Consider the following 12,439-nt stretch of genomic DNA (forward strand, 5'->3'; position numbering starts at 1 on the left):
CTCCAGTGTACAGCGAAAACCATTCACAGCAAATGCTCCTGTTGATATGTATGACCGACGTGGGCAGGCTCCTGTTCCTGTCCACGAGCGGCTGCAGAGAGCCCTTGCTGTAGCCTTTCAGAGCTCAGACCCAGCGACAGAATCCTCTCACTTTCAGAACTTGATCCGTCGCACAAATCTGTCCGCAAATTGCAAAAATAGGAGCATATGCCTTTTGCACAATGGCATTTGCCTGCATGAGCATGCTGCTCCAAGAAAAAGAGAGCGAGGGACACTTAACTCTGAAGATAGAAGATGCCCAGGACAGTGACGCAACCAAACGCTTTCAGAATGCCATTGATCTGCGTGCAAGGTCATGACTCATCGGAGAGACTATGAGAGCCAATTACTAGTAGTTTACTACTACCAGTTGACATGTTGACAGTGATTCTACTAACCAATTGCAAGATGCAGATGAGGGGGGGCTTCGATCATAAGACAATCCATCATCGCGTAAAGTCTCCAGCATGAGATAATCGCACGCAAAGGTGATGTTGGCTACTCGCCAAGTAATTAATGAAGTAACTGAACCTGCAAGCAGAAATTTCATGGCTCCAAGGGGTGAGTGTTGGCTCGTGTCGTCTGCGTCTGTAACTGAGTCTCGCAAAAAAAAATCAATAAAAAAACACGCATAATTTTTTTTTGAAGGAACTGGCAGGAGCTCTGCCTTTCATATTAGATAGGAAAGAAAGTATATACAAACAAACCTCTTAAGGAGGCACTTCCAAGCAGACATTCTGAAATATATTTTTTAAAAAAAAGAAGGTTCTGAAATATCTTCAGGAACTTGCTACGAATGGGCCGAATGAGCACAACGCGTGGAAACTGTCGTAGACCTGTACAAATAAACTTTCGGCCTATGTAGAAATACTTGTAGGCCCGAAAGTTTCTGGAACAGAGATGCATCCCATTAGCAATGGGCCATGTGTTAGACAAACTTTTGTCTCAGGTTCTGCACTCAGGGCTCGTGGCCCATTTCCTAACGCACTAGCTAATCCACTGTCTCTTTATTTTGCGTCAAGAAAGATAGCAAACTTGGTGCTGTTCAGAGATGCGCCACAAGCCCACAAATCACTAGACCTCACCAAAAGCAAAGCTACTACCCTGAACAACTTTCAGCAATAGGCTTTCAGTAGTCACCCTCTGCTGCATCTACTGAATCTTAGTTTAGCAATTCTACTGAATCTCAGTTTAGCAAGGAAGTTCGACAGTCTAGCATTCTCTCAAGCCCCAACTGTACGCCATATGAATGGAACTCTACAATCAACCTAGCTAGCTAGGATTACGAAACAAGGCCCTCTTCACAAATTACTCAGCTACATGTCGCTAACAGTATCTATCGATCATTTTCTTGTACTCTGCATTGCGTCTACCGGCCTTCCGTGGTGAAGGATATGGAAATGGAGTTCCGAGACTCGTCCTCGGCGATATTGGCCAGCACAGAGGCCCTGGTCGTGTTCGTGTCGGTGCCGAACGTGCTGCCGCCGCTGGTGGTGTTCGTGTTGGAGGCGCCCGACGCCGCCGACGCGGATCCTGAAGTCCCCGTCGTCGTCGTCGTCGTCCACCGGCCGGTCCTGCCATGGATCGCCGGCTTCCCGGGCTTGGGCAGCGTGAACGAGTCGCTGGACAGCATCAGGTGCACGCTGTGCATGTCGGGCCGGTCCGGCACCACGGCCTGGCAGCACAGCAGGCCGAGCTGGATGCACAGCAGCGCCTGCTCGCTGTCGTCGGGGTTGGACAGCGACGGGTCCACGATCTCCAGGGATCGTCCTTCTTCGAACAGCTTCCATGTCTGAATAAAAGTTTCAGAAGATTCAGCACATCAGACTATCTACTACTATAGTACGCAGAGGAATTTCTCTTTCTGACGAGGAGATCTGAGCACTTACATAATTCAAGAGGTCGATCTTTTGGTCATCCGAATGCCGAACGATGTTCTTCCGTCCGCTCACAATCTCCAGCACCAGGATCCCGAAGCTAAAGACGTCAGTCTTGGTGGACAAGTAGCCGTTCAATGCGTACTCTGGAGCCATGTAACCACTGCAATTCATCACCATACGGCATTTGCACGGGCACAGGCTGTGGATACAAGGCGAGACGCTAAACAGAATCGTCTGAACTCACTATGTGCCGGAGATTCTGAATGTGTTCACGTGCGTGGCGTCCTCCAGGAACAGCCTTGCCATGCCGAAATCTGAAATCTTTGGGTTCAGCTGGTCGTCAAGGAGCACGTTGCTCGCCTTGATGTCTCTGTGGATGATCTTCACCGGAGATTCTTCGTGAAGGTACAGGAGCCCTCTTGCCAATCCGATGATTATGTGGTACCGTTTTGGCCAATCTAGCTGGACACACTTTTTCCTGTCTGAAGTAGTCAAAGGATCGGAACATAATGCACATGTTAGAGAACGAACTGATTTTTTGTGTCATCCTAATCTACTACTCCCTCCGTTCCAAATTATAAGTCATTCCAAGAATCTTGGAAAGTCAAAACATTTTCAAGTTTGACCAAAAATATAAAGAGAAATATAAAGATTTATGTCATAAAATAGGTACACTATGAAAATATAACTAACAAAGAATCTAATAATACTTGGTTGTTACCAAAAATGTTATTATTTTGCTATATAAATTTGGTCAAACTTGAAAAACTTTGACTCTCCAAGATTCTTGGAATGACTTATAATTTGGGATGGAGGGAGTATCATCTAAGGAAATGTATGCACCATGCGTTTCTAATACACCCAGTTTTCAGAAGGTAGTATAGTTATGTGCAAGCTGAAGTTTGCACAAAGCTCCGGTAGGTAGCTGGGTAAACCTGTATGCAGCTCTGTTTTTTTTCTGGATCACACAAAAGGTTTGCACGTCTTTGTATTAAGTAGAGAAAAAGTTTAAGACAACACGCCTTACCGGCGCCCTTGGGGTCAGAAGAATTGTACATGGACGCTCAGACTCACCCTAGGTAGATGACACTTGGTGTCTGTTATTATCTGAAATGCGACCAAAATGCTGACTCCCCTCATTCCAAATTATAAATCGTTCTAATTTTTGTAGATACATAGTTTTGACTATGCACCTTGATATGTACCTATCATTTGGAATGGAGGAAGTACGTAATACCAAGCAACTAATTCTTGTCCTTCAAGGATTGAGGAGTAAGACGAAAGCGCACTGCCTATATTTTTCATAAAATTTAGTTTTATTTCTTTTGTTCACAATGGATGCTTCTGGTGACAAAAAATCCTAATCAAAGAAATGGTCAATGAAAGGATCATGTACGTCACCTGATGTGATGTGATGTGATGTGATATGTTGAGCCTTTGAGATTAAGATAAGAAATCAATCAAGTAGCTTTCGTGACGTTAAGGTCAACAGATTATTAATACTTCGAAACAGCTGCTATATAAACTTCAGAGCTGACTCTTTTGTGGTTTCTACTTTTTGAATACGACCTTGATGTACCTACCTCTTTCCACTTGATTTTGTCTAAAAACATACAGTACCTGTCACCTACCAGCATTAAAATACTAAACGGGGGTGGTTCCTGTACCTCTATCAAAATTAGCTGCCTTTCGTTTGAAAACAAAAAAAGAAAAGAAAAAGTACCTGCCTTGCGTTACAAACTAATCCCCAATTCCCCATTCTATATTTGTTGTTCGGAACTCCGAAGATATAAAACTGAATGAACTGATTCAGTGACTGTGTTACTAAGATGCGTTTTACAAATATGCAGTAAAAAAACAATCAAACTGAGAATTAAATGCTTACTATCCACACATAATCAGCAATAGCATGATGGCAACCAATTCAGAACAGACAGAAAACAGGCAGAGCAGCTCTTACCAAAGAGAATGTGGTCGAGGCTGCCATTGGGGAAGTAGGGATAAACGAGCAGGAAATGGCCGGAGGAAGCACAGCAGCCAAGCAGAGACACCAGGTTGCGGTGCTGCACCTTGAGCAGGAGCCGGACCTCGTTGAGGAACTCGCGCTCGCCTTGCCGTGACCCCATCGACAGCTTCTTCACAGCGATCTGCTGCCCGTTCTCCATCACCCCCTGAAAGGATCGAGTACAGCACAAGCAGTTTCAGTCTTTGGTAGACGACAGGTTTACACCATGAGTTTCATTGTTGGAAAGGAGTTGAGTCCATTAGTTATATATCAATATATGTTTTCTTTCCCCTGGAAAGATACAGTATTAGTATGTAAAGAAACTGAATTGCTGAATGCATGGCACTCTCATGGTCAAAACGTAGTGTTTTCTTAACAGGCTACAGTTGGGCGTTGTTGAACAAACCAATTTCAATAAAGAAGATATGCACAAGGACAATAGCAGTAGCACATGCACTGAATCTGATCCGTGGCAGTGCAGAAGCGTTGACGCATTCGGGTCAACGAAATATCTTTGCATTCATGTGAAAATTGGCTACACCGTTTGTACTTGTAGTATGACAAAAACAAGATGGAACGTTGAAAGTGTGCCCAACTGCCCATCTTGTTCATCACTTCATCAGAATAGTAAAACAGAGGCGGAAGTAAATCAACATCTTCGTGGAGTTATTACGCTACTCAGTTTCTGAAAATGCAGTTGTCTGCCTAAGCAGGTACTCCTAACTTCCGACAGAAGCAGAGAGTGAAGAGAATGAAATTTTCGGATGAAATCTTTTACTTGATCAATTACATACAGTAAGTATAGTATTTTTAAAGCAATCAATAATCAAGCGAGAAAATAAATCGTGTAAAAAAAAACAGAAGTGATGTGTGGAGGGAGAGAAGAGAGAGAGAGAGGAGAGAATAAGTGTGAGGTTTGCCTTGTAGACGGGGCCGAAGCCGCCGCGGCCGAGGAGGTTGTCGTCGGAGAATCCGCCGGTGGCGGCCTCGAGCACGGGCAGGTCGATGAAGAGGCTCCACTCGTCCCCCTCCTCGGCGCGGCAACCCGACGCGCCCGCCGTGTCGCCTGCAGCGCCGCCGCCGCCGCTCCTCCTCCTCCCCGCGCAGCACGCGCAGGTCCACGTCCACGACCGCGCCGCGGCCGGCATCCCCACCGACCTAACAAGCAGAGCCACGCGGGAGGGAGGCAGGGCAGGGCACTCAGCTCTCAGCTGCTCGCGCTCGGCGCGCGAGAGAAGCCGGGGAGAAGGAAACGGGCAGAGGCGGCCGCCGAACACAAGAAACACACCTGAACTGCTCTTGCTCCGCGCCACGACAGGACGCGCGCGCGCGGCGGGGGCGAAGAGTCAGCGGTCCCGCCGGACGGTTGGGTGGCGCGACGCCGACGCGCGAGACGGCGTGGGTGACCAGCGGATGGCCTTTTTGGTCTCCGGTCCGCGCCACACACACACACACACTCTCTCTCTTTGCCCGTGCGGGTTTTGTAGCGGCTGTCGCGGCCGGCCGGGACCGGGAGTCCAGGTCGTTACGTTACGTGTGCAGCTGGTGAGAGGTGGCCCTCGCGGGACTGGCATTGTTTAATTCGTGAAAACAAAAAAAAAAGATACCGTAGTATATTATAGCAATTAATATTCAATTATAAATTAATTAAGTTTAAAATTTTGTCTCGTAAAATACAAATAAGCTGTACAATTAGTTTTCTAAATTTATATTTAATGTTTCATATATGTGTCTAAATATTCAGTGTGATAAAATGAAAAGATTTTACGTAGAAACTAAATAGGGTCTAATTTGTTCTCTGTTTAGTGAAAAAGTAACAAGCAAATAGGGCCGAAATATGGAATTTCGGTCCCACCACAGAAGGAGAACAGCGATCGTGATAGGTGGACGTACGTTTTGGTCTGGGTCGTCCCCCGTGGCCGTCGTTCGCTGTCGTCTCACTTTCTTCAAGCGCGTTTCCGGTAGGTGGCGGGGTTTTACCTTAAAACCGATTTTTCATCCCATCAAATCTTGTCGTACATGTGTAGAGTATTAAATATAAATAAAAATAAAAACTAATTATACAATTTATTTGTAAATTATAAGATAATTTTTTAAATCTAATTAGTTTATAATCAAATAATAATTACTAAATAAAAATAAAAATGCTATAATATCTAAAATTTTAAAAAAATGGAACTAAACAAGGTCATAGCAGATAGCAGCTGGAACCTGCCGCTGGACATGGTAGCTAGCTGCTGCAGTGGGCAGTGGAGACCCGGTGCTGGACCTTTGCCTCTTTTGCTCATCGTCATGTACTCATGTACGTACGTGCGCCTGCGCGTAGCGCGTACTCCTACGCCACGACCGGCGTTTGCCGTATATTACTGTTCCGCCGTGGCGGCGGCCATTCCACTGTTGGTTTCCAGCTGTGGATGGTGCAGCCGATTGCGGTGTCAGTCTCGATCGGAGCCTCGGAGGGGACTACTAGTAGTAGTAGTTGGTCGTCGCTTCGCTTGCAAATGCAACGCAGCCGGTTCCTACTATTGGTTCCGGTTCCAATCGTCGTCTCGTCTGCTGATTCGATATGTATGTTGTATAGGCGTCCGATTTTGGACGTCTAACAATGAAAGCCCGAGTGCGTGTCCGTTTTAGGCTCCACCACCTTTTCTCCTCAGAATTTTTCTTTTTTTTAACAACAACTTTTTTCCTCAGAGTTGACGCGACCTAGCCGTGTTGCGATCGAGCTCCCTCAGCCTCAGGTTGTTAGTACAGTGCAAACAACCGGCCGCGGGAGGACGGCCCTGTTCGCAGTTTGCACTGACCGGCCCATTGCACATCTATGCCGGCAATGGTCTGGTTTTTTATTTAGTTGGGTCAATATTGAATTGTTTGGTTGGCTGACCAGCCTACTTAGCCAGGCTCTATAAAGCTAAAAATGCCCCTTTTAATCAGGTCCAGATTGAATCACCAGGTTAGTGTTTGTTCTGGAGCCAAGCTAAGCTCGGCCTTCTTCCTGTGTCTTCTCACTGCCCCAACTCCGCCCCCGGCCTCACCATCCCGTCCCTCCTCCGCCACCGCCGCTCTCCTCCACGCGCGCCCCTTTTTCCCGCCGCCACACACGACGCAGGCGGAGTCCGAGCCGGAGGTGGCACTGTCGCCCCCAAACTCCCCCCAACTTCGCCTTCTCCCCCACATCCCATGGCGCCCGCCGCGACCGTCACCGGTGTCGAGAACTCCGAGCGTCACCAGTGCCGAGGACTCTGGCTGTCCCATGGCCGCGGCACCCGAGGACGATGGAACTGTTGACTACTGCTGCCTCTTGGTGTTGGCGCCTCCACCGCTGCGCCACAGCCGGGTCCGCTCCAGGGAGATCTCGTTGTCCTAGAGGTTGATGGACACGCGCGCCTTGCTCGGCGACCGCGCCAGGCTCGCTGTTGACCCAACAAATGACGGTGACCTCCATGCTCACCCTGCTCGAGGAAATGTCTAAAAGAGGGTAATCCTACCGATTGAGAAAAGAGGTAACTCTATCTCAACAAATCAGATAACCAAACATACTCTAAGGCTAGCCGGGCTGATATAGTACACACAACCAAACAAGTAAGGATTGGCTAGTTAGAGACATGCTTGGACTAGCTAGGCTTAATTTGGCTAGCCAAGCTTATCTAGGAAATAAACCAAACACACTCTAGTTGACTCTGAAGGTTCAAAATATGCGGTGCACATCTATACCAGGCAACGAGCAACGATTTTCATCTGACATTGTGGTTTGGGTCTGAGTGTCTGACCATCTGAGATTACGATTAGGTATCAACTCTTGAGTGACAAACAATAACAAGGGAGGAAGCAGCAAACCATGTTTATTGAGCGTGTGATTGTTATACTATAATTGAAACAAGTCTAAAATTATTATACATACTTAGTACACTTAAGCCTTGTTTAGTTACACCCAAAATTCAAAAACTTTTCAAAATTCTTCATCACATCAAATCTTATGACACATGCATAGAGCATTAAATATAGATAAGATAATAACTAATTATGCGGTTTGTTTGTAATTTACGAGACCAATCTTTTAAGTTTAGTTAATTTATGATTAAACAATAATTATTAAATACAAATAAAAATGCTATTTGACCCAAAAAAAAACTAAATAAAGCCTTAATAAATTTTAGGATCAATGAATTTTAAGAGCCTAGTTCCGTCGCACAATCCACACGGCCCTATGGACGCCCCTGCAGCCAGTGGCGGAGCGTGGAGTCAATTAGAGGGGGGGCAGTTAAGCATTTAAGATAGTATTATATCCAGTGAAGTAACATAGTGTGGCTGACACTCTAGCAAAGTTGAGACCTGAGTGTTAGTACTCTACTACGTACTACTTTTGAGAAAGTCTGCATACAGACAAGCACAAATACAGACTGATGCAGCGATGGGCGCGCAGGAAGAGGGACAAGTGCCCACCTTCGCCTCCACTACCCTCCGCCGGTGCCTGCAGTTGACCTTGAATTTCCGATGGGATGGGTTTCCACGCGTCAAACATCTGGCTAGGGGCGCACGACCGTACGGTGCGCCCGTCGTCCTGATCTTTTTTTTCCCGCAGTAGACAGACCCAAAAACAAGTTTCTTCGCAGTTCAATTAAGAGGATTAATTAAAATTCTCTGATTAAAAAGAGAGAACGAGGGGAGGTTTGATCACTTCCAATTATTTGGGAGATGCTATATATATGATATGACTCAATGTGCCTAGCCATCTATCTCTTGGCTGTATACTACTTCTCATCAATAATTGATGTGCCTGAATTATTCTGATGATGATGCATGGATAATTATTCATTGGAGCAGGCCCTTGTCCTGGAAGCTCTTGATGCAGTCGTCGAACATCTGGTGCACGGAGAGGAAGGGAGGGAAGCCGAGCGCCTTGACCTTGCTGGTGTCCATCCTGTGCGGCCTGTCGTCCCCTTTCTGGCTGCTGCTGCACTCCCTGGGGATCGGGTACTGCGGGTACCGCTCCCTCAGCGACTCCAGAATCTCCGACCAGTGCGCCGCCACGTCGCAGGAGCAGATGAGCCGCCCTGACGCCCTGGCGTCCTCCATGGCCAGCACATGGCACAGCACCACGTCGTCCACGTGCACGAACCCTATCGTCGTGTTCGGGTACTTTCCCAGCTCCCCTGCAATGTGTTCCAGGAGATCGAGTGCCATGCATGAGTAAGCAGTTCCTGCAGATCATAGACGACATCGTCTTCTTCTTGTGCTGTCCTATCCTGCTGATCATAGACATTAGACGACGACGACCTTTGAGCATGGCGAGGACGATGAGTATGGTGCTGGTCGGCTTGGGCCCCAGCGCCGGTCCGATGACGAACGACGGGTTCACCACCACCAGGTCGATGCCGTGCTCCTTGGCCAGCCGCCATGCCTCCTTCTCCGCCACCGTCTTGGCATACGCGTACCACAGCTGATCGATGACCAATAATTCATGCATGTCAGTCAGGCCCGACGATCGAGCTAGCTAGCTGACGACGTCCACAATAGTATATCTGACGACTGACGCGTACGTACGTCGTGCGACTTGCAGTAGTCGGCGTCGGACCAGTGCGACTCGTTGAGCGTGGCGGCGTGGCAGTAGCGGACGCAGGAGCAGGAGGAGGTGAACACCACGCGGCGCGGGCGCTCGTCGGGCGCCGCCGCACGGGCGCACGACCGCAGCACGTTCGCCGCGCCCTTCACGATCGGCTCCACCAGCGTCTCCTGGACGTCTTTGTTATCCTTGCCGACGACCACCACGGGGGAGGCCGTGTGGAAGACGCCGTCCACGCCGCTCACGGCGTCGTCGAAGCTCCCCTCCACCATCAGGTCCGCGCGTACCAGCTGCAGCCGCTCGCCGGCGCCCTCCAGCTCCCACAGAAACCCGACCTTGCCTTCATCCTCTGTGTACGTGTTCGTTGTGTCCATGCATATGCGTGCGTCAGAACTCGATCAAGAACTGATTGGAAACGAAACGACGACCTCTATCTAGAGCTTGATGGGACGATGGGAGGGAGAGGTGGGTGTACCTGGATCTCTGACCGTGGCACGGACTGAGTGGCCGGCGGCGAGCAGCGCGCGGATGAGGTGCGCCGCGATGAAACCCGTGCCACCAGTCACGCAGTACTCTGGCATCTCTCTCTAGCAAGCTAGTTGTTCTCTTCGATCTTGTTGTCACACCTCGGTGGGGGCCTACAACATATATATTCGTACACGATAGGAGTATATATATATATCCATGTGTCTGTCAATCGATTCGAGGATATACGTCGACACCTACGAGATCTTATTGTTTTTTGCCCTTCCGTATAGGAGAAAGATGATCCGTTGGCCGGCTCGATGCAAAAATGTTATACTATGCAAGTTTGGTTCGAATTAGGTTGGTCATGGGAAGAAGAGTCATGTTCGAATTAGATTCACCCACACTGCTTGTAGTGGGTGGCCACCTGTTCATGAATATCTGCTCATTTTCTCCAAATCACGAGCAGGGATCGGAGTAGCAGCGAGGGTGTATGTTATGGTCCAACCACACAGAAGAACGGGAATTTGGGATAGAAGCAAGAACTAGGTGAAATCGGAAGAAGGCGGCAGAACTCCGCGACCACGAGGACGCGTTCAATAGATTTCAGAGTCTGTTACAGGTTCGTTACATGCCGTTCCGTGCTTCCGTTCTGGCTTCCCGGACTGTTCGCTCAAAAATTACGACTGAAAGTAGAAAAACACTGTCAGATAAGCTTAAACGAACAGCCTCTTTAACCGCGTTGCGGTCGCAGGCCTTTCCTGACCAGACGCACACTTAGGTCTTGTTTAGTTTCAATTTTTTTGAAAAATAAATAATATAATATTTTCGTTTGTATGTGACAAATATTGTCTAATTATAGACTAACTAGGTTTAAAAGATTCATCTCGCAAATTACAGATAAATTGTGTAATTAGTTTTTGTTTTTATCTATATTTAATGCTCTATGCATGTGTCTAAAAATTTTATGTGATAGAAAATCTTCAAAAATTTTGAGTTTTGGAGAAAAACTAAACAAGGCCTTACTACACAGCCCAGGCCCAACACAAGACAGGGCTCATGTCAGAAGGTCATATAACAGGCCGGGTAAGCTGTAGTAGGTTCAACGACCGAGGAAGCTGGTGCTGGTCCTGCCGAGCTCAGCAGGCGCTGCCTGCGTCGGAGACACAGTCGTCGTCGGCAACAACCTCTTCTTCAACCTTGCCGTTGAAGGGAGGAGGACGGTCGGGATGCTTGGCCTTGGCATCAGGGAGTCCCACTTTGCATGCGTTCCGCGGACGCCGACGCCGACGCCACTGCTGATCATCATCAGGTAGCAAGTGAAATGTAGTTGTACGATGCTTTTCAGGATCTAGGCCGGTGCACTTTAGCTTGCTCCTCATCCGCCTGTTCCAGTAGCTTTCGACCTCTTTGGCTGTCCTTCCTGGTAACCTACCAGCAATGAGTGACCAACTGCATGTAAATACACCGATCTATTAATTAGCAAGTGCAGTCGATAACATGTCAGGAACACGAAGAACTATCTACTACTCATATATATCCGCTAATTTTTTCAGGCTTTGAGACAAACTACACAGTACCTAATAAGTAAGATTCACTTCACCTACCGGTTCCCAAGCAAAGTGTGCAGCTTAATTAGGAGATCTTCCTCTTCCTCGCAGAAGCAGTTGTTCTTGCTCCGAACAAGGGGCCCTACTAGATGGATCGGAGTCGGAGAGAACAGAGAAAATTAATGAGAAATGCATGGATGTGTTATATACCTATCTGAGTGTCTGGTTTGTACCACATCACGCGACATTATGAATAGTCCATGTAAGTATATACCTGCAGTGTTAGCCGGCCGCTGTGACGACGACGGACGGGAGTTACCCAACTGCAGCCCCGAGAGCCCCCAGCGCCGCTGTTTCATCCGGTTCACCGGCATGACGGGCTGACAGCTAGCGTGCGATTCTTCCAGTTGTTACGGTAAGCACTAACAAGATTAATTAACATGTGTGTGTGCGCCTCCGATCGAGATGAGGTGTAGTAGTTATTTATATATAGGAATAGGAATGCAAGCAAACGCAGGGCTTCCCTTTTGACTGGAAGGAAGGGACCGGCTGGTTTGTGTGGTTGGTCGTACTTCGATCGGCAAACTGATGAGCAAGGTAGGCGGCCAGGCGCAGCGCAGGTAAGGACGACCGCGCGGTGGCTAGCTACGTTCTCAGCTAATTTGTTAGTTGCATGCATGCGCGCGTGGGTACCATACACGTGCGCGCGTGTGTGGGTATAAGTGTATAAACCTAGCGCTCTCCGTCAGAGTTGCTACGCTGGCATGCTGCTATGCTCCGCCTACCAGCTTCCGGGCCTTGTTTAGTTCGCCATTTTTTTTTGATTTTGACTACCGTAGCACTTTTATTTATATTTAATAATTATTATTAAATCATGAATTAATTAGGTTTAAAAAATTCATTTCGTAAATTATAAGTAAGCTGTATAATTAGTTCT

The 12,439-nt window shown here is 47.7% G+C and overlaps 3 protein-coding genes across 3 annotated transcripts; all 3 read right to left on the reverse strand.

Annotated features, from left to right (window-relative positions):
* On the reverse strand, positions 1,028 to 5,358 carry LOC8073367 (putative receptor-like protein kinase At4g00960). The gene is made up of 6 exons (XM_002457394.2): positions 5,213 to 5,358; positions 4,845 to 5,082; positions 3,880 to 4,090; positions 2,164 to 2,401; positions 1,929 to 2,079; positions 1,028 to 1,831 (listed from the first exon to the last, which is right to left on the reverse strand). Exons 2-6 carry the CDS (start codon positions 5,070 to 5,072, stop codon positions 1,409 to 1,411), a joined length of 1,251 nt encoding a protein of 416 aa, XP_002457439.2. The 5' UTR covers positions 5,073 to 5,082; positions 5,213 to 5,358; the 3' UTR covers positions 1,028 to 1,408.
* LOC8066527 (tetraketide alpha-pyrone reductase 2) lies at positions 8,593 to 10,114 on the reverse strand. The gene is made up of 4 exons (XM_002457396.2): positions 9,963 to 10,114; positions 9,469 to 9,836; positions 9,202 to 9,364; positions 8,593 to 9,077 (listed from the first exon to the last, which is right to left on the reverse strand). Exons 1-4 carry the CDS (start codon positions 10,066 to 10,068, stop codon positions 8,737 to 8,739), a joined length of 978 nt encoding a protein of 325 aa, XP_002457441.1. The 5' UTR covers positions 10,069 to 10,114; the 3' UTR covers positions 8,593 to 8,736.
* LOC8070398 (transcription factor MYB80) lies at positions 11,092 to 11,876 on the reverse strand. Its single transcript, XM_021456092.1, has 3 exons — positions 11,777 to 11,876; positions 11,560 to 11,644; positions 11,092 to 11,404 (listed from the first exon to the last, which is right to left on the reverse strand). Exons 1-3 carry the CDS (start codon positions 11,874 to 11,876, stop codon positions 11,092 to 11,094), a joined length of 498 nt encoding a protein of 165 aa, XP_021311767.1.

Source organism: Sorghum bicolor, chromosome 3 (genome assembly GCF_000003195.3).
Source record: "Sorghum bicolor cultivar BTx623 chromosome 3, Sorghum_bicolor_NCBIv3, whole genome shotgun sequence".
In the NCBI taxonomy this organism is placed as follows: domain Eukaryota; kingdom Viridiplantae; phylum Streptophyta; class Magnoliopsida; order Poales; family Poaceae; genus Sorghum; species Sorghum bicolor.